Source organism: Pyrgilauda ruficollis, unplaced genomic scaffold (genome assembly GCF_017590135.1).
Source record: "Pyrgilauda ruficollis isolate IOZ18807 unplaced genomic scaffold, ASM1759013v1 scaffold12, whole genome shotgun sequence".
Classification (NCBI taxonomy): domain Eukaryota; kingdom Metazoa; phylum Chordata; class Aves; order Passeriformes; family Passeridae; genus Pyrgilauda; species Pyrgilauda ruficollis.
Window position 1 is genome coordinate 17,185,043 of NW_024510321.1, and position 25,681 is coordinate 17,210,723.

Here is a 25,681-nt window from a genome sequence, read left to right on the forward strand (position 1 = left end):
TTTTATCAGAAAAAAATACACTGAAGAACATATGGAAAATGTTACAAAATGCTTTAAACAAAAAAAAAAAAAAAAAAAAAAGAGAGGACATTTAAAATATTATCTTGCCCATTTTTAATTTTTGCCCTCAAAATTACAAGGTTGCCAAAATCTGAGTTTGTGTCTATCAGTACTGAATTTGGAGAACAATAATCTAACATCACTCCAGAGAGATTTAGTATAAAGCAAAACAATGTCTCCTAATGAACACTTTAGTTTTCAGCTGATATTTCAGATAAAATGAGACATTTTCATTGTCTTATTTCTTTGTGCATGTTGGTTGAGTTTGGACTGCATTTAAAAATAGATAGCTTTTTATCTGATCATATTTTCATCTGTACTTTGATGACCAGTAAGTAGAATGATAACATATGTTGGATGATGGTTGATTATATATAGCATGTAATATTATATTTTTCCTAATAATCTAGCTCACAACATTCCATGAAAATCCAAACATACAGAAAAACTATTTCTAAGCAGAAAAAAACAGGAAAAAATATGGTAAATTCTGTTTCTTGCCTTTTTCTTAAGAAACCTGTAAGGGAAAAAAACCCGTCTAATTATGAATACATTGAAAACAAATTAAGAGAAAGATTATGACGAAAAACGTTATGGGTTGTACTTTGCTTGCACTGTTACTCTGAAATTATCTTTGAACAACTACAACATTAAAAAGGATGAGTGAACTACAGCAAGCAAAAGAATGAGCTGATGCTGTGTATGGAAATGTCAGAGATGTAAAAGAGTAAAATATCCACAAATGTGGATTTTTCACAGAATGGGAATGAGTGGAATTACAGGGAGTTGAGATGTTTTTGATACGTACTAACCTCATTTCTGAATATGCTATGAAAAATCTGCAGAGAGCTACAATGTCCAAAATAAAAACATTTCATTGTAATTTAAGAAAATTGTTGACCAGAGAGTATCCTGGACTTAATGAAAAAGCTGTAAATGTTTTTTTTTGACTTGACCTTCTTCCAAATCTTTGGTTTAACCCCTATACTGAACAATTAAAAGTTCTTCAGCTCTAGACATAATTTTACATAATGAAAAATGTCCTTACAGGTATGGAGTGTTGGTCTGCAGGCATAGCATGAGTGACAGAGGAATGGATCAGAGCTACATAAACAGGTGGTAGGGAGTGGGAACCATTTGGTTTTGGTTTTTTAATGAGAACAGAAGCTCCAACTAAATTTACTAATGTTCAGCAGTCTTGGACATTTCTTGGACTAGTTACTTTTGCTTTGCATTATGTTTTGATCTTTCTTCTCCTGCAGTTACTCCAAAAATCTGTGGGATCTGAATACTATATAAGATATGTTGCAGGTCAAAAGGCCACAATCCATTCCCTTCCCGGAAAAAAAACAAAAAACCCCCACATTATAGGCAGCAAAAAAATCACCCCAAAATAAAATAATATAGAACATAAAACACAAGCACAAATAAGAATTGAATAGCTTGTGGTAACAACCAACATTTACAGCAGCATAGAAATAACTAGATGAACAACAATCAATGGCGTAATTAAACCAGTTATTTTCTCATAGGTCAAAGTTATCTGGGAGAAGCACATATACCCTTATAAATCACTTTTTTCACTTACATTAAATGCTTGGTGATTAGATTTTTATTAATTAAAAAAAACAACCAAACAAAACCAAACAACAACAAAACCAATCTATTGTTATGGTATGGAAAAATTAGAATGTTTTATTGTGTACATTTATTTGGCTTTCCCCTCAGAACTGCAACCTTTCCAAAAAGCCAGGACACCACAAGAAACTAACACAAGACATATTTTAGATGTAGCTAATGACTGCATGTTATGCAAATCCCCCCACCAAATGAAATGACAGTACTTGAAAAGGAAAAAGCATATACAGGATATCACTTTTCAGTTAAGTACAATTTTGTATTGATGCAGCAAAGAGCCACATAATCTTCTAAGTGGTTTTTAAGAGGCCAATAGAGCTAGCTTGGCTTCTGGATCAGCAACCCTACAAAATAAGCATTATATGTATATGTATATATATACATATACCAATACCATTCCCTAGTAAGGATACCTGTGTATATTTGTATACACGTAGAAAGCACACAAGAGCACATCATGCATACCACAAATAAATTGTGACTCTGTTGTGGATACAGCACAAGCTGGCAGCTATCTTTATTTTATACCCATTTCCAGTATATGTTATCTATGGAAGACTAACCCATGTAATGGACACAGAATTTATAGACATGACAAAATTCATTTGGAGGTAGCTGATAAATAAAGCATTATTAACTGAGATTTTTTTCCCAATTACCGGGAAAGGCCTGACTCAGAAAGAACTCACAAAACCATTCTTTCTTTTCAGTTTGCAACTAGAGGACAGCAACAGGTCAGTGACTATTTCTCTGACTCTCTGAGTATGAGAGCTTACTTGTACCAATATTTTGTAAGATGTAAACATTCATGTGATATCCATTACATCTAAAATCACAGAAAGAACCAGACAGATGGAATATCAGTCCTATAGGCTGTAGATCTTTGTTGTTTGAAACAAAATGGATAAGGCCAAAAATATTTAAGTGTAATAGATAGCACTAAATAGAACAGATTTGGTGACACAGAGTTTAAAAGACTTAACATGAAAGAAATGATTGATCACAGGAAGAGATGCTCTAGTATTACAACACTAAAGACATAGGTTGTAGGAGGTTGTGTTTGGCCAATGCTTTGTGCTTTTGAAGGGCATAGGGTGAATTCCAAATTATTATGGTTCCTAAAGGCAGCAGTGGATAAGACCTTGAGCTTTTTGGAAATCAGGGTGTACCTCAAGCTCAAGTGCACTGAGCTGCTGTTTAGCAAGATACTCATTTCTGCTCTCCAAGAGAAACACATGTGCTCACTCAACAGTACAACAGCACCATGTCAGCAGTATGAAATGAAACAAAACATACAATGGATATTCAATTGAAATTAGCCCTTTCTCCCACTTGTAGCAGGCCCAGGGCCTGCAAGGCCTCCTTGGCGGTCAGAAGCCTGAGCTAGGAAATGCCAAGTCACCATGACTGGGCCTTAGAAGCCCCTCTCTTCCGCCTTTCGAACCCTGCTTATCTCTCTGTAAGCCTATAGGTCACTTTCCCCTGGCCCTTATTATTGGACAATTTCCAAAACCCCTGTAGGGTATAAAAACCCCTAATTCTGCCTGGTTCAGGAGAAGAGCTGTCACTGAGAACCTTCATGGGACACCCTAATAAAGAATCCTGCGGAACTTTACACAGCACTTCTCCTCTCTCTCTCTGCGTCTGCTGCCTCGGCCACAAGCAAGCAAAAAGAGCTGATAATCACACAGAGCTGATAATCACTAAAGAGCTGAAAATCACTTGAGCTTGCTTGGCTGCCCGCAGCTGGGAATGGCTTGGGAGATTGGACCAAGTCTGAGCTTCCACTGAGACTATCCTGGCCACGGCAGTCCACCGGGCACAGCCCGGCTGGAACCTGCCGAGATACCCACTATTTGTCTTTTTAGAAGTTATGGTCCTTCCTGAGTAGAAATGTTTTCAAATTTAAGTTGAAAATTCACCTCTTTCTATTTTTGTTGTTTAAATTGTATTGTTTAGGGGGAGCACTTCAAGCACTTCTCTCCTCTCTTTCACAGCACTTGAGATATAGGCATAATCAAGCATCTTGTTGAAAATATTATTCAATTAAAGGAAATTTAATTTGCAAGTTCCACCCTTTGTTTAAAGTGTATTTTATGAAATACACAGTCCCAGAAGGTCTCATTACTCAATTCTGAGATTCAGAAATTATGAAATGCAATTTTCATCAAGTTTTTTCATTTGCTTACCTCAATTGCTCAGTTCTCTTTATGCATGACTTATTATAGAATATTGGAACTGTATTAGCAAACTTATCAATAATGCTTCTCTCCATGGATGACCTTGTAAATCTATTGCAAGGAAAACTAGATTAAAAGTTTCTGCTCAAGCAAGCGACGTGTAATTTCAGGTAAGGTTCTTTTATAATTTTAAAACCATAGAGAAGTCTCCTCATGGAATAGATCACTCAAAAGGTCAGATTTAATGCAAAGGTATGTTTTGACTCCAACATAAACAGTAGATCTAACAAATTATATTGACTCTTAGGAGATACTCTGACCTGTAGACACAAAATTCGGACAAAGGACTTCCCAAAGCTGTTCAAAGCAAGCAGTTCTGTGCCTAAGGCCCCCCGATAACCTGGAAGAATGAAAAATTTATTCACAGTTCTGGGAATGCAGAACTGCCTCTGGCTCAAGCAATACAAAAGATAAGAAAATTCTCTTTAACTTCTAGTGCTGATATCATGGAGTATATAAATCCGCAGGAGACAAGGACAGAAGCTTTTATGTTTGATAAAGACTGAAAGACCAGCTTTGGCATACAGTGTATCAGCAGGATAAGGATCTCATACTCCTGGTACTCTTATATAAGGATCTACCATACTTTGCTTAATACCAAAGGACACACGAGGGAACAGCACTGAGGACTGAGCAATGAGGGTCTGGTTGTTCTAGGCTTTATCTCTTTAGAATCTGCAAGTGGTAAAAGAAAGGGAGAAGTGGAAATAAGGCAAAAATCCTGAGATGCTTTTGCAGAAAATTCTATTTCCCAGTAATTGTGAACAGGTTCAACTAGATAAAAGGATCTCCTGAACCAATTTGACATGAGATCTCTACTTCTTGGTCCTTTACAGAAATCCCATTCACCTCAACCCTATATATTTTAGTAGCCAAAAAATCCTTCCATTTTAGCCCATTTGAAATAGGTGGAGTCAAAAAATCTACCACTGGATATGAAGAGTAAGCAATATGTGAAGTAAATGTCCAAGTGATGAGATTTTAATTTTATGCTGAAAATCCTAGTTTACAGCCATGTGCTAGCAAACCAAATTATCTCTGGAGTCAGCAACTCTTCAAAAGTTTCCCATGAGATAAACAGAAATCTAAAATGCCACTGAGGTCTCTTCATGAAAAATGAGATAAAAGTTATTTCTTCTTCAATCTGTGGCATTCCTAATACATCTCTGAGAGCTGCAAAAAGTTGGTGAACAAACTTTTTTGTTAAGCTCATGCATTTTTTACATAAGTGTAAACAGAAATCCTAGTTTACAGGTATGTCAATGGCTTCTGAACAATGCAGTATAACCAAGACAATTCTGTGGTTTTCAAGCTGGTCCCATATTTCCCTTTATTCCTTTTTTTTTTTTTAAAGAAGGTTGTCAAATGTAAATCTTTCCCCAAACCCAGACTGTAAAAATTAATTTTGTAAAAATTAATTTCTATTTTCCAAACATTTCTAGAAAGTCTCAATATTCAATGCAGTTTAAGCATTTCTGCATAACAGGACTTGTGCAGGAATTCTTGTCTTCCCCCCAGTGTAACTGGCAGCCCTTGAAAGCTGGGTTGAGGGAATTTCCTCCAATCTGTCCTTAGTGTTGCCTTCCTCACTGAGTCCTTCCTACAGGGGCATGCAGAAAAGATTTCCTCTGAAAGGCATCTGTGGCTGATCTTCACATTGTCAAAAGGGAGATTTTTTTTTCTTGTCTAGAACCAAATTGCGCATATCTGTACCCTCTGCTGAGTGTAATGAGATCTGGGTTCAGTAAAATTTTCCCTCAAGTGATAAAGTACGTTCATGTTAATGTATGTTACACTATGCCAAATTAAGTTAAAGATGCCAAAATTTCTAGACTTCTCACAATGAGCTTTCTTTCTCTGTAACAAAGGAGATTCAATATATAGCAGAAAATTTTAAATTGATAACTCACAACAAAATCAGAGAATAATTTCCTTGTAAAGGCAAAATCCAAATATTAATCTAACAAAAAATGTATCATTGATTTCACCACATTTACTGAGAAGTTTTAGCCAGGTTGTGCCACTCCAGTGCCCCATGTGAGAATACCCTGACATTGACCTATTTATAAAAACAAGAGAAAGACATAATGAATCATTAATATATTTGAAAAGAGAAAAAAAAAAGAAAATTAAAAAAACCTGGGCATACATTCTGTCTGAACGTCAGTGAATATCCTTAGTGACTAATTTAGGTCTGGCAGCTTTCTCTGTCTGAATTCCCTTCCCTCTCACTTCAGGGCCAGATTTGTACTGAATACTTCTATTATCAGGATTTGAACTTCTCTCAAGTATTTAAGAAGAAGAAACTAAATTCTCCACTAAACATAAAGTTTTGCATGATACAGAGCTGAGGATTCAAAGGAAACACTAGCTTGTTTTAAAAACAAAAAAAGCTGGCCTATATACACAAACACTAGGATGTTTCAGTTATTGTCTCTCTGATCTGCAAAGCTAGGACAGAATTCTAATAAGAAAGTATTTTTCTACTGAGGCTTTCAAAGCTTCTTGTTTATGAGAGCATGGAGGTAAAGTTGTTCAAAGGATTTCAGTACCTTCACACATGGTCTTTGCCATAAACAGTAGGTGAGAAGGAATGCAAATATGTGAGGAGGAATACAAGTATATGAGGAGAAAGGGAAAGAAAAATTTTACCGCCAGGCATACAAGCTTTATTATATTTTAAGGAAAATTTCTGTTCAGCTCAATTTGGTGAAGCAATTTCCTATTAATAGATTGTGGATTTTTACTTTTCTTTGTTTTAAAAACTAAATATAACTGTAACATTAGAAAAAAAGGTTGTGGAGTCTTATTCCAAGCAGTCAGCTGACAAAGACCACTGGACCTGTAATGATTCTGTCTTATTCCTGGATTTCCATGGCACTGGATTCCCAGACTATGAAAGATTATATAAAAAAAACTAAATAGCAAAATGTTCTAGAAATTTCTGTTAAATTTTAATTTGGATTTATGATTCTCATATTTTCATTTATCTTCCCTTGTTAGTTTTTCAGGTGGTGCCCTGGGATGCCAAAATCAGTATGTATGATGTGGCTGAGCCACGTGCATATCTGTGCTTATACTTGCTGTTGTGTATCTGAGATTACAAAACTCCTTTTCTTTAAACTACAGATGCACAAATATCAGACTTCTGGTAACAGCATGCCTGAGAAATTGTGCTCTTGGTTCACTATTATGTGACAGTGAACCATCAGCTGGGAAAGCAGATCAATAATGCTTGAAGTGCTCCTTAATGATAGCAGACCACATTATCATGAAGTTAAATGTCATAAGTATAAAAAATAAATTTGTCATTAGGGATTATTCTGCATGGCCCTCATAGATATTGAGGGTCCTTTTACTTTTTTTTATACCTTTTTATTTTTTAAATACCTTTACACCTTTTTATTAAGGCAAAAATTGAGACATTTAGTTTCCAGCCTGCAAATAACCCTATGCATGGTCAAAGTCAATTATTAAAGAGCACAAGAAGTGATGACAGCAAATCCTATTCAGGTCACATAATCTCAATAAAGTTGTAGAAATAATTATTGAATGAGAAGGTGAAAAAAATATCAATATATCAGCTAATTTAAGGACAATGTTTTTCTTGCTGTGATGTAATTTCACTGCTTTTCATATTTTTTAATTTGACCTGTAAAATAAAATGTATTAGATTTGGAATTTAACCTATTTTTGTTAACATTGCTTACCCTCTCAAAACCAACTCTTTTGTATCTTTTATTCTATATCCATAGATTTATTTATATAGTTTTTTTCTATCTTTGACAATATATCCTAGAGCTCAAATTTCCAATAAACCCACAGTTTCTTCTTGTCCTTCACTTCCACAGAAATTAGTAAGACCTGATGAAAATGAGCCTTGAAGGAAAGGGCCTCAGAAGTTCAGATCATAATAGAGTAATTTGTAGTATTCTACTGATAAATAAGCTGTTGACAAATTAATTTTAAAAAGGAAATAGTGAAAAGGTTCTCTGTAATCAGTTGAAAATCGTCATATAGAATGAGCTATGTAAATCACAGCTATGTAAGTGAAGAGCAAAGAATCCACCTCAGTGCAGATACTCTTAGATATATACAGATTATAAGATACTGCATGGAAGCAAGCTGAAGGAAAAGACATGTAAAATAAAATAAGTATTTAGATACATTAAACAATTATATAACCATTGAATATTACCATACTGCAGAAAACAGATCTAATATTCACATGTAAGATATCACATGGGCTGCCTCTCTCTTCCCTTTTCACTGTCTCAATTTGAGTACATAATTTTGGCAAAGAGGAAATTTTATTGTGCTGACTGTAAACCATGTTCTAGGAATACCATTCAGCAGCTTCCAAAAGGACAGTCTGTGAGGAGGAGGCTATCCCAAAATATTTGAAAGCTCCAGAATTGCTTTTACTTAGTTTTCACCACTAAATGCTGTCTGCTGAGAAGCAGCTAAATATAAGAATTTTCCCCCCATGCAATTTAAGGCATTCTCATTTCAACTCCATTCTGTTTATTTTAAACCTGTTTTCAAGATTTAATTATTTTCAATCTCCTAGTTTTTTCTGTGCATATTTCACTGTTTATGTAATTAACACATCCAGAATACCCATAATATGTAAGATTTTAGTTTAACAAAATAAGACCAAGTAAAATATACAAATGCAGCTTCAGTTGCCCTAGAGGACCCTTGTCATATGTCTAGCCCAGTAATTCTATAGCTACAAACACAGAACATGGGTAAGTGCTGTAAATCAAGTAATTTTGTTGGTCATAAACCCCTGTTCCCCATCTGCTTTGTATGCTGCTCTTCTTTTTGAGTTTGGCCACAGTAAGATTGTGTTTGCTGACTTTTGGCTTTGTTATGACAGACACAATAAAACTGTGAACTCTGTGCTGCAAAAAGCACAATCTGTACATGACATGCTTTCTCTATCCTGAATGCCCCAGACTTGGGTCAGGTGGGAAATGTTATTTTTGAGAAACTGGCAAAATGTATTTTGCTTGTTTGTTCTACACAGGTAAAGAATCAATAACAACAAAAATGAGAAAGGTCAGACCAGGCTCCTTCATGTCATCATGCCAACAGGAAGGTCAGCATACCAAAAGGCTTGAGAAAATTAAACAAGCAGGTATCAGCTTGTGGAGTAGAAGGCAAACAATATGCAGAGTGCAGAGCTGATGCGAAAGGCACTAAATGATTCCCTTTTAGCTTTGGTTTGAGGCTAAGCGTCCTCGTACAGATAAATCAGGGGTAGAGGTGGGGTGAGATGTGGTGGGGTGTGGGTTGTTTTTTTAGGTTTTGTTTTTTTGCTTATTTTACAGGCATGCATGTTCACTGATGCACACAGACACAGCTGAAAAGAGAACAAACGATTGGCCTCTGATCCTGCTGGGAAGCAAAGGCATAAGCATAAACACATTCCCACAGGATACCTACTGCTAAACTTTAATGATAACCCTGCTGTACCTAGCATACACTACCAGAGATGCTGTAAGGAAATGATTCCTGAGTGTATAAAGACTGTACCCTAAGAGAATGCAAATGCAAGGATGGTGCAAATTACAACTCTATAAAGGATCAGCATCTTGGGTCTCCAGCTTTCTTAAATCAATCTTAAAAAAAATTGTATTGCAAATTAAGCTTCAATTGTACATATCAAACTTCTGAGAGAAAAGCCTCCTCTGAATCATCTGTCTTCATAAACCATAATTTTCTGCAAAATACACAGGAATATGACTGTGCTGAAGTTGTATGGGAAAGCAGTTGGAGCACTTGGTGCAACTGCTTTCCCAATAGAGCTTCTTCCTGAAGCAATGCTGTAAAACAAATAGCCGCTATAAAGTAATAAACCAAGTTACTTCCTGAACTGTTTCACTGCAAAGGTATTTTAATGCAAGACTTGTTATAAAACACTGTTAACATTCAGATTTGTAGGGTCATAGACTAAAACCAATGTAAATTTCAGCAAACTTAACATTTAAGAGATTGAGAATCCTTCATCTGACAGCTTTCCAAATCCTTATTGAAACAATTTCCTTCCTTGCAATGACAACTCTGGAATATTTCCAGTTGTGCTTATATGATGTAATTTTTCAGGTTGCTATATAACATGTGGACTTAAGGGTAAGAAGAAATACTTTTACACTATATTAAGATATGTTGATACCATCTTTATGAACTTAAATAAGTTATTACTTCTTCCTTAAGAAAATAAAATCTATTTTAATTTGCTGAATATCTTCATGAATCTGATTGTGAAATGAAGTGTCTAATTTGTTGTAGCTCCAAAACTGAACAGAATCCCAGAAATGTGGTTTAACTAGACCCCACTGGTATGAATTGATACATGTGAACACAACTGGCAACAAATTGCAATAGAGACCATCATCTATTTTGTTATTCAGTATGATAAATATTGACTTACCATCTCCTACCAGGGCATCCTTACCTATCTACCTTTGTTTTTTGGAGAACAATCACATGCACAGCAATGAGTACAATGAAAACTTAAAAAAAGACAAGGGGCTCAGTAATGCTCATGTGTTTTGTAGAGCTTTTAAGAGTACATCCTCCTTGGAGTTTTATTACAGTGCAATTCTGAAGAAGGTTCCAGATTGTATCACATTTCCATTCTTTGAATTATACAGCAATTTCTGAATGCAAACCCTTCATTTTTTAGATTAAACTAGATCAAGAGGTATTCTTCAGAAGTTCATTTTTCATACTTCCATTGATGATGGGCATCCAGTCTATGGCAGGAGATTAAAACTTGCTCAAACAAGTACCACAAAACTCATACAGTGTTGATATGTGGCATCAGCACCTCATTTAACAAAATCACTTATATTGTGTCACGCTGTTTCCAATGAGATATAAAGACCACATACTTTCTTAAGAGAAGTCATGATCTACCTACTCAGTATTTATCTTGGTTTTAGCGGTTTCTTTTTTACTGTTTGTTGGGTGGTTTGTTGGGGATTTTTTGGTGGGTGCCTTTTTTGGGTTTTTTTTGGTTGTTGTTGTTGTTGTTGTTGTTGTAGCTGTTGCTGTTGCTCTTGTTATTTTTAATAAGGGCAAACTGTCCTTATTTTAGCCTATGTCCACAGAGATATGAATTAAATAGAGTGCTCTGTGAAGGAGTCAAAAGTTTTATTTTGCTGACCTTAACACTTCAGCTAAACTGGGAAAAACAATATTGATAAAGGTTCATTTGTAGTCTTCACTTATTTTTATGGCAAGAGACTTTATAATAAAACACAGAGGCCACAGGTTTCCTGTAATATAATATGACACAATTTCTATGAAATTGTTATATACAACATCACAGACTCAATAACTTACCTACAGACTAAAGAAGGAAAGTCAAAACTTACTCAAAACAAAATAAATAAAGGAAACAAAACCTTAGTAAGTTCTTGGATTTATCTGCCATAATTTAGTGTGAGAACACTGCACGAATGTATATGTAGAAGAGAGTGTTAAAGTTACAAGAGCAGAAACAATTTATTCATAACATATTTATGAGCAGTGAAATTATGATGATAACAGCAAAATTATGATGTATTTAAAAATGAACAAGAAGTTCCTACATCTCATGTAACATCCCTCTAGAAATTCTCCTCATGAACTTACTTGTGGTGCAGTTGTGGAACTCTATGTCATCTATTGCTGCTCCTCCTCCCAGGTCTCCAGTACGAATGCCTTCAAAGATAATTTCAAAATTCCTTAGCTTCCCCAAGTGTAACTTGACTTTGTTCCACATGCCACCATGAGTTCCTGATTCACTCCATATTTTCACAATCCCATCATCAGTCTGAAATGTGAATAAATTTTATATAGTAAAATACATGTATGTATAGATTATCAAATACAAATTTTGGGGAAAAAACCCAAAGCAAACAAAACCGAAAGAAGGCTAGAATTTGCCCATGCAGTTGTGTCAAGAATTGGCAAAGAGGATAATAGAAAAGATAGTGAAATTAGATGAGTACTGGGCAAATAACAACCATCAGTAGCAGGCAAAATCTCAGTAGAGAAATTACTTTGTGTGCGATTGAACTGCAAAAGCATCCATTTTGTTACAGTTGTATTTAACTTTATACAAAACTGTTCTTTGTTTTTAGAATGTATTACTGGATGCAAGGCTACTCTACCATTTTAAATTGTATCCATCTATCTTCAAAAAGTTGTGACAGTGGTGCTAAAGGGGAGGGAAAACTAACAAATATGCGATAACCATAGATTTATTATAGCTTATTTGAAGGTAAATAAGAATACTCTGACTCACAAGTACAGTAATATATTTCAAAGCTTTTCTTTAGACCTCTTATCATGCTACCTATCTGGCAAGTCAGAAGCAAACATGCTTCATTTTATAATAGTAGTGTTAGAATGCAGATGCACCAATTTTCCTTGCTGTGAAGGGATGATGCATATATACGATGACAACAAAAGGAAATATTTGCATAAGTTTTGTATATGTCTGAATCTATTTTACTTTGTGACTGTCTGACTAGCCATCTAAACTGTAAATGAGAATTTTTTTCCTACTATTTTCTTAGCAAAAGCCATTAGTACTCCAGCTGGGGTTAAGAAAAACACTGTGAGATGCATCAAGCAGCTAAATATAATGCATAACAAAGGTTCTAAGACTGTAGTACATGAACAAGCAAAATCTAAGGAAGATAGAGACAGCAGTAAAATAGACAGGGAAGAAAATTAATTACATTTCTTTATCCATGGTGAACCTGTTAGATCAGATTTATGTTAATGTCTTATGCATATTTATGATGAGAAAATGAATCTTGGTGCTTTAGCTATTGTATTCTGAATAAGAAAGTGCAGACAAGCATGCACACAAATATTACATTAGTTTGTGAATCAGGGAACTCACAGAATTGTTGATATCTTTTAGAAGGAGGTCCCTAGACCTAACACAGCATAGAGACACTTGAAGTGTTGCTTGGCAAGGGTATCCTTGAAAATCATAATGAACAGTAGAGGAACTTTTGAAAACGATGGCAACTTTACTTTAAAATGCTAAACAGGAAAGAAAAAGACAGGGATGACTTTCCATAACTTTGTGTAAAGTCGTAGATATCCAGCTGAATAAATCTATTTCTGCACATAACTAATGCTGTTCAGCCAGTGGTGATAGCAGCCCTTTCTGAGTCATGATGTCTGAGCACAAAAGCACCTACAGATGCAAGTTTAGGCATTGCTTCTTCAGTGACGTCTCATTTGTTTAAAGCCAATGACACAGTCCATTAAAGTGAAAACAATATAACAAGACCTTAGTAGTGCTTTGCACCACTAATTCCAGAGTTGATGACAATAGCTAATGATGCTCTTAATGAATTTCTCCCAGTGAGACTCCTAACTCTATGTGCCATCACATCAGCAGTCCATTCTTCTAACAGAGTCATAGCACCATAGATCATCTCAAGTTGAAGGGGACCCATCATGATTTTCAAGTTCAACTCCTTGCTTCTTGCAGAAGTACTTAAAACTAAACCATGACCAAGATCATCATCCAGATGCTCCTAGAACTCAGACATGCTTCTTGCTGTCATCATCTCCCTGTGGAGCCTGTTCCAGGAACTGACCACCCTCCCAGTGAAGAAGCCCCTTTTGGGCCTATAGTCAGTGTAACTAAGGGGTACTGGAATCAGCATGAGAGTAAGACCTTTTGTAAAACTTTTATGTACATTTCAGTATAGAAACACAGCTTAGAGGGCTCTATATTAACACGGAGCTCAAAAAGGGTAGATACAGGAATTGAAGCTGATTTCAAAAGCGGTAAAACAGAGTGGCAAATCTATTTTAAACTTACACCTATTATTCCTGTTCATCAATAACTTATTTCAATAGCTCAGCTACATCTATTCCATTGATTCTGATATTTTTGAGCAGCCTCCAGGAGAGTATTTTTTATTACTGGGTTAGTTTCTTTAGTCTGCAAACACCTTTCACCTATTCTTGACGTGAATAAAAATGATGGTTATGATGAGTTACATTTGGCCTGTTGTATTTTCCAGCCTTAGAAAATATGCACTTTTGAACATTTTATCCATTTGTTGTATATGGACCCTCTTCTGTCTGCACTTGACAACTGTTTGGAAAACAAATAATTTTTATTAATATTTTCATAATAAATCACTGATTAACTTTACAAAAGTAGCTCAGTGCTGTGTATTAGTGGGGAATTTATGAAACTTAAAATGAAGTAGATTAAAATAATGCTGAATGATAAGGGACTTGCCTAATATTCATGCGTTTGAGCATGATAGAAAAATTCAAAACCTTTTTCTATCTGAACATTAAGCCCCAAATCTATCACAAAATTAGATGTATTTAAGATTGAATGTATGGAGATAGCTGGATCTTTTTAAAATACACAGAGATAAGTATTTATATAAAATCTGGAGGTGTTAGATGTTACACATTTATCCAGAATATGAGCCTCATGTCTGCTGCTAGCTAGATTTTGATTGATTTCACATTACATTCAATTGCATGACATTCTGTTCAGACTAACGTGTTTATCACATAGATTTTTGAGTAAAGGATGCTACAAGTAACAAGTGATGGGGATCACATATTTCTTTAGAAATAGCCACATGAAAATATTGTAGCAATCAATTTCTGTATGGTATCATAGCCATAACATATCTAATCTTTATGCAATTATAGGCACAGGAGAATTTTTTATACATTAAGACACTGAAATTTTTTTTTTGCTAGAAGAATTTTTCGGGATGGAAACTTTATGGCAGTCTCCTTGCACTTCACAAGTTCCTGAATATGAGTACACAAATAAAATGCAGAAGAGACATCTCTCTTCTTGTCTGGGTTCCACAGACAAAAGGAGTTCCCACACCACAGTAGAACTTCATAAAGCATGACAGCCTGATTTTTCACTTGCTCAGTTACAGCTCTACACACCAAAATGAAAAGCATCCTCACCCCCTGCATAGCTGTATGAAGGCTGTTCCAATGCAGAGTGCAAAGTCCCTTCAAAGTCATCGGCCCTGCACACTGTCTGCATCAAACATCCGAGGGGAGGTGGGAAAGGCAGAGACAAGCAGTAAACTTGGCTTTCCTCCCCTCCCCAACCCAGGGAGTGAAGCTGGCTTGGCTCAGGGCTGTGAGCTGTACACTTCTGGATGCATGTTTGGCATGAGAGGATCATCTCTTCGCAGCTTTGCAGATCCGTTTCATGAATTATTGTTTTGTTTTCTGCATTCTCCAACTTTTTAATCTGTCTTGTGCTTTGGCATTTCTTTCATATCTTTGGAATGTGTTTGCTTCTAAAACAAACACAAATATGGCCTGAGATGGATAGAAAAATTATTCTGTGCTTTCACCTGCCCATTGCATCCAGAAATCTTTCGATCGCTTCCACTCTTGTTTGCATATATTAATGTAAAGGGGAGATGTGTAAAAGAGATATATGACAAGCAGAAATATTCTCAGCGTAGAGGAGGCTGGAGGTCACAATGTCACCTGTTTTCTGCTTTTAAGAGGCAATTCTTTTGCTGAGACCTGCTTATGTTGAGTGTAGATTTCTATTCAGCTTGGGTTGACTGCTGGCTGTTGGTCAGGGCAGGAATCTCATTTTCCTGCTACTCCTCAAGACTTTAGCTGCATGTAGGCTTTATGCAGACAGAAATTGTTAAAGAGAATTATTGGTCATACTTTAAGTTTTACAGCATGACTGGACCAGAGGATGCAATAGAACACATCCTAGATTTGCATGAGTGTTTCTACTTTATATGTATATATATACATACATATATGCGTGTGTGTGTTTGTGTGTGTATATATGTATTCTTTTATATATATATATAAGCATATATATATATATATATATCCCAGTATATGGCTTGCTATTTATTAGTGCAGAATATTACCAGGTAATACTGCCAAAAAAAAAAAGCTCCAGAAATTTCCCCAGAACATAATTTTTACAACCTATTTTGTAATTCTTCACTTTTTAATTCCCTAAACTCAACCTGGGAAATTCCAAGAGTTCAATGTTATTTCCAGATCAAGTAAAAAAATTGTCACTTCCCAAAAATACACAGTAAGACTGCTAAAAACAGATGGTGTTTTCATTTAAGGCTTTGGAAAGTTATTATTAATTGCACATCACTGCCCTCTGTGGGTTGAACATAGTGAAAGGTCAGGCTGAGGTGAGGAGATATCATGAAAGAAAATTTGACAGTAAAGGGCATATTTTTACATTGATTTGCATCTGTGGGTCCTAGACTTCCACTGGCACATTATGCTGAGTAATAAACACTCTCAGAAAATGGCAGAATTACTTATAAAAAGGCCACAACCTGTTTAGATCTGTAGGTCTGTATGCCCAGCCCCACTGGAAAATTCATATTCATATTCAGAGAATTTTTATCTGATTTCTGATGGTCTGAGGGGAATTCTTTTTTAATGATTTCATTCCTTTGCAATTCAGAATCTTCCTCATGCTTGTCTTCATCTGAAGGACAATCTAAAGTGTTTATAGACTCTCTTTTGAGCGCTTCAAGGGGAAAGGTGCAACTAACTTGGCTCAATATCCTCATTAATCCACCTGGGGATAGTAAGAATAAAGGAGAGGAAGGATTTATTTTTGTCTTAGAATTCCTTTTATTTTGTGGCTGAGTTTAATATTTTTTTCTATCCATCAGAGACCACCATTATTCTCAAGGCTACATTTCTAACAGAATCAGAACAATATTAGGAACTGACTCCAAAGCATGCACAAGGAGTATGTGATTTTCCATTGAAAGATATTGCAAAGAAATTTGCTGTGAATACACTTGTTTTCTAAGTGATACAGTAAGTATTCCAGATGCAATTATAAAGATTTTTCTATGAAGCAATCTTCTAGTTGCATCTGCAATGAAACAGCAATGAAACACAGATTTTGTTCTTGATCTGTACCTTTCCTTCTATTCATATTCCAAGCTGGGTTCAAAACATTTTCCTGGTTCATTCCCATCAGATATTTATTTCAGCAGAGCAACAGGAAATGAAGCAGAGCTTACCAAATGGATGGAGGCAATGAAAACATTTCTTAAATATTCCTGGACTCTTCAACCCAAATATACTTGAGGGCTTTTTAACCAGAGAGGGAATATTTTCAAATGATTCATAACAAAAAACCAAAAAAAAATTAAATGTTTGTTTTTAATACCTTAAATATAGTTTCCAGATTAGCTAACATATTTTCAAATGATTCATAAAAAAAAAACAAAAAAAAAATTTAATGTTTGTTTTTAATACCTTAAAAATAGTTTCCAGATTAACTGTATCAAAAAACTCCCCTTTCTAAATCACCTTTCAGACTTTTTAGAGAAGTAAAGCTCTTTTTACATACTTTTATAAAAAATTAGGAAAAACATCTCTGCTTTCAGTTTGCTCTGAAAACAGTACCTTCCTGACAATCTTCGATGATCCAGATCCTTTTAAACATTATATAGGTTATGCAAAGCACAGAAAAATAATATAGAATGAGCATAATGTGACTTTAACTGTGATTGATCTTTTCTCCAGTTTTGGATCCATTGTAATCCCTCTGTTTTACAAGAGTATTTCAGGAGGGCAGTTTACTTTTCAGGCATTTATTCTTGGTTTAGGATTAAATGTATTTCCATGGTGTGCAAATAAAGTTAATTAATAAACCTGGTTTTAATGAAGTCTTATTTTCCTTGGTATAGTAACATTATTAAAGTCTTTTCATGGCTGACCAAGTAGTTTAAAAATGAAATATTCCATGATGAGCTGTATTCCTTCCCTGCTTCTTCCTTTCTCAGCAAGGAGTGGAGTGCAGTCCTAAGTGCTGCATGCACATCACAGGAACAGGAGGCAGTAAGAAGAAAAGTCACAGCTTTTCCTTATTTGTCCATAATTTAAAGACCTTGTCCATGAATTTGCATTTCCCCAAGTCACAGAACAATTAATATCTTTGCTGACACTTCTAAAATCATCTATCTACTTATTTCGGTTTCATTGCTTGAGAGTGAGTCCTACGTGCTTAATTTAAAGATCTCACTTCCTAAGCTTTAGTCTCTCATAAGTAGCTTGAAACAAAATTGCATTAAAATACAATAAAACTGAAAACTGATGCTGAATAACAAAATCTCTTAAAAAAACAAAAATATTATTTTGTCTCCTTCATCTGGTGTTATATTCACAGTATGAGAGGTTCCATTTTTTTTTTTCACTTCTCACTGATTTTCTCTAAAACACTGTTCTACTTGAAAACAGTAAATTAACCATACAGAGTTTGATCTTATATTTCATTCAAGCAAACAAAGTTCTACATGAGCTAAATGGTCAGGACTATCAAATTATCAAACTTGTTTAAATGAGTCAAAAAATGCACTGAAGCTGATATTTGTTCACCCAAGACTTAAAATTCAACCTAACATTTTCCTTTTGATCCTCTCCCCTATTTTTTTCCTTGTTTCTTCTTTTCTCTCTTCTGTCTTTCCTTCACAGTGACATAAAGAAAAATGGGAGCAGCCAACAAGGCCATGAAGACATGAGTTATGAGAGAGCACGTGTGTCCTCTGGCACAGCTGTCAATCACCAGTCTGACAACAATTCCATACAAACAGCTCAGTTAAACAGCACTAGGTAAAATAACCCATCTACCTTGTTTTACAGAAAGGCACATACTTGGCATTTTATGGGCAAGGTTGATAAGTGTATGCTAACAAACCAAACAAAACATTCCTACATGTTTTTTTTTAATAATGTAGGAAAATCTGGGCACAGTAGTAGTTATTTATTACCCTGCTCTTTGCTAATGTTTTGAAAATTTGTCGCTCCTCTTAAATAATTCTTGTGGTTAGTATTACTTCTACATTTAGAAAATTGCTGCTAATTATCTGAACGTTGAAGCTCTGCATTAAACACATAATTCCAAAATTATTGAGTCTTCCTAGAATAGCTTTGAGAGAAATAGAAACTATTTCAGTGTAGGAGGAGATTTTAAACTCAAAATTTATCTTCCATCACTAAGCTGAAGGGTACTGCACAATGCTCGCTATAGGATTCTGAATTTTTCAGAAAATCGAGGTAGCAGAAATGAAGAAATAAAATCAAAAAAGTAGGCAAGAAAACTGCAAGAATCTACAAAGTAATATTTCCAAAAGGCAGGGACAAATTAGGGACAAGTATGCAATAGGACGATTTTTACTTTAGGAATAGGATACTGATGAGCTTACTCAAGCTCCAGTGACTTAAATGAGAATTCATGATGCTCAGCAATGAGAAGAATGCATTAAAAATCCAAAAATTTTCAGTGTTCTACTATGGTAGGAACGAGGCAAGCTATTTAGTATGTCTCTATCTTCAATAAAAAACATTCTAAAAAGGAAACATGAAGCTGATCAAATGACATGTTGGAGAAATTATTTTATCCAGGCAACATATACACACACTACCTATGTACATCAGCATGCATGAAAATTTGGCTCCACTTTTAAGGGCAACTTACAAAAATAACACAAAAAAAATTGAATTTTCACAATGCATTATAGAAAGAAGGAAAACAGCAAGATGAAACAGTGATATTTCAGCTTTCAAGCCTTGTATTAGAGTCTGTGTGTATTAGTCTCAGTAGATTTTCATAATAAGAGTTAATGACAAAACCCATCCAGCCAACCCTTTAATTTCCTCCTTTGTGTAATGTTTTAAGATGATTTTCATTCTCTGAAATATCTTTTCCCCAATTTTCATTTCCTAAATTAACATCACTATAATAAAAGACTACATATTTCAACAAAGAAACCCCCATGCATTCTAATGAAAAAAGCTAGATAAATAAGTGTACTGCAGATAAATTTTTTTTTTTTTTTTTTTTTTTTAATGCACCTGTTTTATTTGGAATTCTGGAATCTCAGTGAATTCCTCCAGAGCATCAAAAGGCATCAACACCTCACCCTACCATGGGTGCCAGCACTTGCAATATTTCTAGAAGTAAAATTCTGAAATAGTAAGACTCTTCTTTTTTAATTGCTCAAAGTGCTGAGTTGAGAAAAGACAACTTAAAAGATGCTTTGATAAAAAGTGATTGGTAATTCACCTGGAGACAGCAGTTTGTTTCAAGCAGGCACATATTGCAAGGAATGACAAATAAATTGCTTGTTAAAAAAAGATAAAGTTACACTTTAAACCCACTTATTTTGGAAATCTATAATGGGAAGGCAAGAATAATTTGTTGTTTTTCCTTAAATTAGTCTGTGTAGTTCACTTTCTTATAACTTAGATTTATCCTGTCACAACTATTAAATCTAATAGATATCATTATACCCAGCTTTCACTTATAAACTTTCTGACATTTGTATCCCTTTACATTCCCATGGTAGTATTTCCATCAAATATATTTTTATGTGCTTAGGCTCTTAAAAAATATATCTTCATTTCATATGTTATCCTTACCAATTAGAAGAGAGAAATAAAGCAACTCACTGTAAAAGAGGATTCATTAGGTACTTTGTACTACTTCATCCTCTCCTCATTTCCTCACCCTCCCAGCCCTTTCTTCTCCTCAAATGCATATATTTCTTCTTAATTTCCTGTCATAATCCACCTTTGTTTGATTTTGGGTTTTAGGTAGCTTAAGGGATACAATTTTGATTGCTTGGATTACATTTTTTTTTCTTTCTGTTGCTAAGGCTAAGTAACAGTAAGCATCAAAGCCACTTTACAAGACCATTAGCATTTCAAGCAACTTAGTTCTGTTTTGTCTCAAACCTTGTTACACCTTTGTTTTAATCACATTTTACAGGTCTCTTTGGAATGTTCCCCTCTCAGAGTTGGAGCAACTGCAAATTTGTGGAAAAGCAAAGCTTTCAAGTTTGAGAAATAATGAGTTACCAAAATTCTAAGATTCTGAACAACTGATACTACCTTCCATAGTGCCAATCAAGGCCAGTGTGCAAAATGCTGTGCAATTTTAGTTTTTATGGATTAAAAAAAGTAACCTCCTTACTTCTAGGCACTACGTACACAAATGCAGATCATACAGAGTAACAGATGTAACAGAACAGTTTATGAATCAAGATCATAAAAAACTGTTTTGCAGACATGAGGAAAATTCAAATCTGTCATGTTTTTTCTCCTGTAGGGAATACTTCGAATACCATACTGAAAGATGGGAGGCAAAAGTCACTTATTAATTTTTTTTTCCCCCCATTATTTTTTTCTTTATCAGTTTGGATATGGACTGAGAGAAGGAATCCAAGTGTCTGAGTAGGAAGTGCATATCTCTAATAACTCCAGAACCAGTGGTGGCATCCATGATGCATCTTGACCTCAGAGCACCCACGAGGAAGGAGGATGGTGAGGCACAGCCCCCTGAGTGCCTGGGAAAGGCTGTGTGCACAGCCAGCCACAGTGCAACTGGGACTTGGGTAAAACTCACGCCTCAGCTCTGCAGAGCAGAGCAGACACTGCCAGGGAGTGCTTGTCCAGCATGTCTTTGGGAGAAAAAGGGTGGTGGAGGACCTTTCCTTTCACATGTCATGGATCAAAGTACTGTTGAGTGACACAGTGGACAGGCAGGACACAAGATGTGCTGGCAGGACAACTTCTCTCCTCTGACGCTTTGACAGATACTTGCTAAGGTCAGAGGCATTCTATTCACAGTGTCACTGTGTTTACAAGATCAGTTCCACAAAGTGGGAATTATGGAATCAGCCTGCGTGAAAGTCCTCCCAGCTCTTCAAAATCTGAAGATTTGTACATGAAGAATTAAGGAATTATCACTACAGCTGCCTTGTAAAATCAACAGCCCCAAGGCAAACCCAATTCATCTGAATAAAGCATTTGGAATCTTCCAGAGATTTTGTATGTTTTAGTTAATGTTTCAATTTGGCAATTCACCTGTAATAACATTTTGATTCTCTGTGTAATACTGAGTGGAAGAAGTAGGAAAACACATCTTTACAGAAATTCTGGTGAGAGAAAAAGAAAATAAAATGTAGGAAAAATAAGTATATATCTCTGACGTAAATAAAATGTATTTAGGAAAAGTAAGGTTCTTTCATACAGGACAATATAATTAAAAGATTAGCAGTAATTTTAAGACTGACAATAGTAATTTTTAGTTCTTGTACACTGTCATTAAAACATATAAGGTTTTAATAAATATTTAATCTGTCACGGCTTCAAAGTGGCAAATTTGCAGGACAAGGATTGACAGGAATATTCCCTAATAATCATCAAAATGTATCATATGCTTTTTCAGATGTATGAGAGAGTGATTAATGTCAGTCGGGTGTCATTCCTACTTCGATGCAGTGGGATGTTCTCTAGGATATAACTGTATTTCTTTCTTTGTGACATCTACTATACAGCCTATTTGTATTCTATTGGAATATTCTTTTCAATTCAATCATAGCTTTTGGGCTTGTAGAAATATAGAACAGATCCTCTGGGATATTAGATGAACTGGACAGCCTCAGGGGACCCAAAACACCGAGGCTGAAAAAAAATAGTAAGTTCTTTATATAGTTGAAACTCAATTAAGTATTTTAAGCTTCACTGTATTGACCCTGGATAAATGAGACATCTTTAAGAGAAATGTTTAAGTCCTGTCTCTATAACATCTAATGAATACAACTAGTTATCCCTTAGAGAATGCCAAGGAACCAGATATTTGATTTAATTTTTTAATCTGCAGTTATGAAATATATTCCTTAAAAATCGAGGGCTCTTATAACTGACAGATAGTCCTGTAATAAAACACTTCTCTATTCAATGGCCACCACCAAGTATGTTGAAGGAAAAATGAAGTTATAAATATGTAAATATACATAGCATGGTAGGGATGTACAAGACAAAATTTGCAGAGAGATTCACGAGATCTTGGTATTTGCATTGCCAGCAGAGATACTAAAAATTTAAGTAAGTATATGGCAACATTTACTGAAATATTACAAATTCAAATATTTGTCCAACATTCCTGACAGTAGCCAGTACTTCTTACTGAAAGGTATTACACTTACAAGTCTACAGGAAGCAGTAGGGAAAGTAACAGCCACCTTTCCTCTTAGAGATGTTTGTTCTACAATGAGACAAATCATACTTAAAATTCCCTTTGACATGGGGAATAAAACAAAGAGAGATTAAAGTGGCTGCAGCAGTGGCTGCTCTGGGGGCATCTATGACTTTAAGCAATAAGAATTTGTCCCACCCAGACTGGACAAGTTGCATTTTAAAATCAAGTCCTGTGACCTTAACATATTTCTTAGGAAAAAAAAAAATCTCCCTGCTGTAGAAAGTACAGAGATCTCTTTCTAAGATGTCTTTCCTGTGGTAACAGACATAATTTTCCAGGAAAAGGCAAAATGACTGATCTAAAAAAAAATATGGGAACACATGTCAGCCACACTCTAATATATATAAGAGAATTTGTAATATCTTTCAAAACAAATACAAATAAAACTAAGATAGAACAGGAAATTCTGTGGCACTTCTTTCTCTTCCATTAATTTTTTTTTTTGTTTTGTTTTCAGTCAAAATCCCTCAGAGGTCCTTCCAATTTTTTTTTTTTTTCCCAGTGCAGCAACTAGTACATTACACGCTTTTGGTTTATAGTTCCAGTAGCTGTGATAACCTCAATTCTCTGGTTCCACTTCACTTTTTCCTTAGATCTTGCAGACAGTGCACAAGTTTTGTCTGTGTTTTCTAAATGGATTTATTCCCTGAAGCAAATAAGCACAGAGCTAATTATCAGAAGAGTATAAACCTTTTACTGTGAACTGAGGAAATATTGCAACATTTAAAAAGGGAAATCAAGAAAAATATAGCCACTAAGTGGCAAAACAACCCAAGAAAAAGAAAACTCCAAAGGATTTGTGGAAGAATGTACCTTCCCTACCACTTCTACAGTAAAAATTCAATCTCATCACATCAGCTTGGAAAGGGATATTTCAAGATGATGTTTAAGAAGTTTCTATAGCAATGGCATCCTCTGCATAAAATCTGTAGCAGTTAGATTGACATATTCAAAAAAATAAATGGTCGCTTTAGGATATTTTATTATAACCATGATGTTCCTACTTTGGTCCTGACACATGGTAATCTGTACCTTTCTTTCTCATATGACCACATCTTTCATGGATATTATTTATAACACCATTCAGGTTTTCAACTGCATACAGTGAAAATTCTCTTGTCAAACTCTTTAACATTGCTCTTTTCTAGACATGTGGTCTCTTTAAAAGGATCTTACTGCACCATTTTTGTCCAAAAAATCTCAGATCTAACCTGAATAAACACCTCATTTCTCTGTGCAACAAATCTTGGTACAACTTGGAAGGAGAGGCCTGCAATTTTTATAGAGATTAAATTCCAGAGAAACTGACTTTAACAGACTACACTTCTAACTAAGGCAAAGTCTAAGATTAATTAATGTGCAGCTAGTGAGTCAGGGGAAGATTTCCATTAGTTCTTATTCCTTTCCATAGCCCACATACTCCTAAAACAGCTAGACTGGGAAAAGCAAAAAAGCAGAACTCTCACTTTTAGTAACTCCTGAAGAATAGAGCTGGTGTATAAAGGGTTAAAGAGATGAAAATGAACTTAAATAATTTTTGGCTGCTAATAAACTTTTCGAGAACATACTGCTTCTGAACTCCCATTGAACACAATTCTGAACTGAATCACACTGTCAAAATGCTCAGAATAATGTTGTGCACTGCAGAATCCTTCTTAGCTAATGATATTTCTATGTCATAAATAACCAGAGTCTTCTAGTGTTCACTGATCATTGAAATGAATTAGATGCTTCATGTATCAAAATTTAAATAGTACCTCTTCTGGATCACACTGGAAATTCTGATTTAAAGAAGTTTTTCTTCCATGCAGATCAAACTAAATTAAACTGGAAAACAGTAATATACTAGAGCTGTGCTATTCAGAGGAAAGCGTGAAAGGCAACAGTGAGGTTCTGAGGGGTAGACCAAATAACATCTAAATATAGGCTGAAGATTTTAAAGGCATGAATGGTAGAGTAGCTTTATCATCCTGTCACTTAAAAGAAGAAGCACTTTATTCAGATGCCTAAATGAGATGGTATAAATGTACAGAAAACAAGTCTAAGCAAACTGTTTAAAACCTGAAAGATGGTTCACATTTGTGCCCTGATTTATTGATTCAGCCAAATATAGATTGAGTGCCTGGTCCACTGTAATTTCAAACAAAACACGGTTTCCAATAAACTGAGAAGTTAAGGACATAAAATAAAGTTATACAATTGCATTAGCCTAATTTTCCACTGTGGTTTCATATGACCTTTCCACAATCTCTGTCTCTTCTCACATTTCAGTGAAAAAGAAACTGACATTCATAAAATTGGATGCCAAAAAATAATTTAAATGATTAATAATAAAACAGCACCCATGGTATAGAACCTCATGTTAGTATTATAATAAGAAAGGTGTGGTGACATATAATGGTTTAGAGAAAAGAGATGATTTTGAAATGAAAGAAAAATAAGGTCACTTGCCCTTTTTTATTCACAACTCTTCAATTGTTTTCTTAATCTAAGTGTTAGAATTAAAAAGAGTTAAAAATATGTCATTGTATTTATATTAAATGACTCTTATCCAACAAACAAGAATATTTTCCATTGTAAGAATTTTTTTTCTCTCTTGAATTTGAAAATTAAGCAAAAAGTTTGGCTCATAATTTTGATTTAGTACAAAAAT

At 35.0% G+C, this 25,681-nt stretch overlaps 1 protein-coding gene across 1 annotated transcript in view; it reads right to left on the reverse strand.

Moving 5' to 3' along the window:
* The window catches only part of MALRD1 (MAM and LDL receptor class A domain containing 1), a 234,716-nt gene that overhangs the window by 81,654 nt on the left and 127,381 nt on the right, over positions 1-25,681 (reverse strand). The window contains exon 28 of the mRNA XM_041489150.1: positions 11,586-11,766. Within this exon, the coding sequence (XP_041345084.1) occupies positions 11,586-11,766 (181 nt within the window). The remainder of the gene's footprint in view (positions 1-11,585; positions 11,767-25,681) is intronic.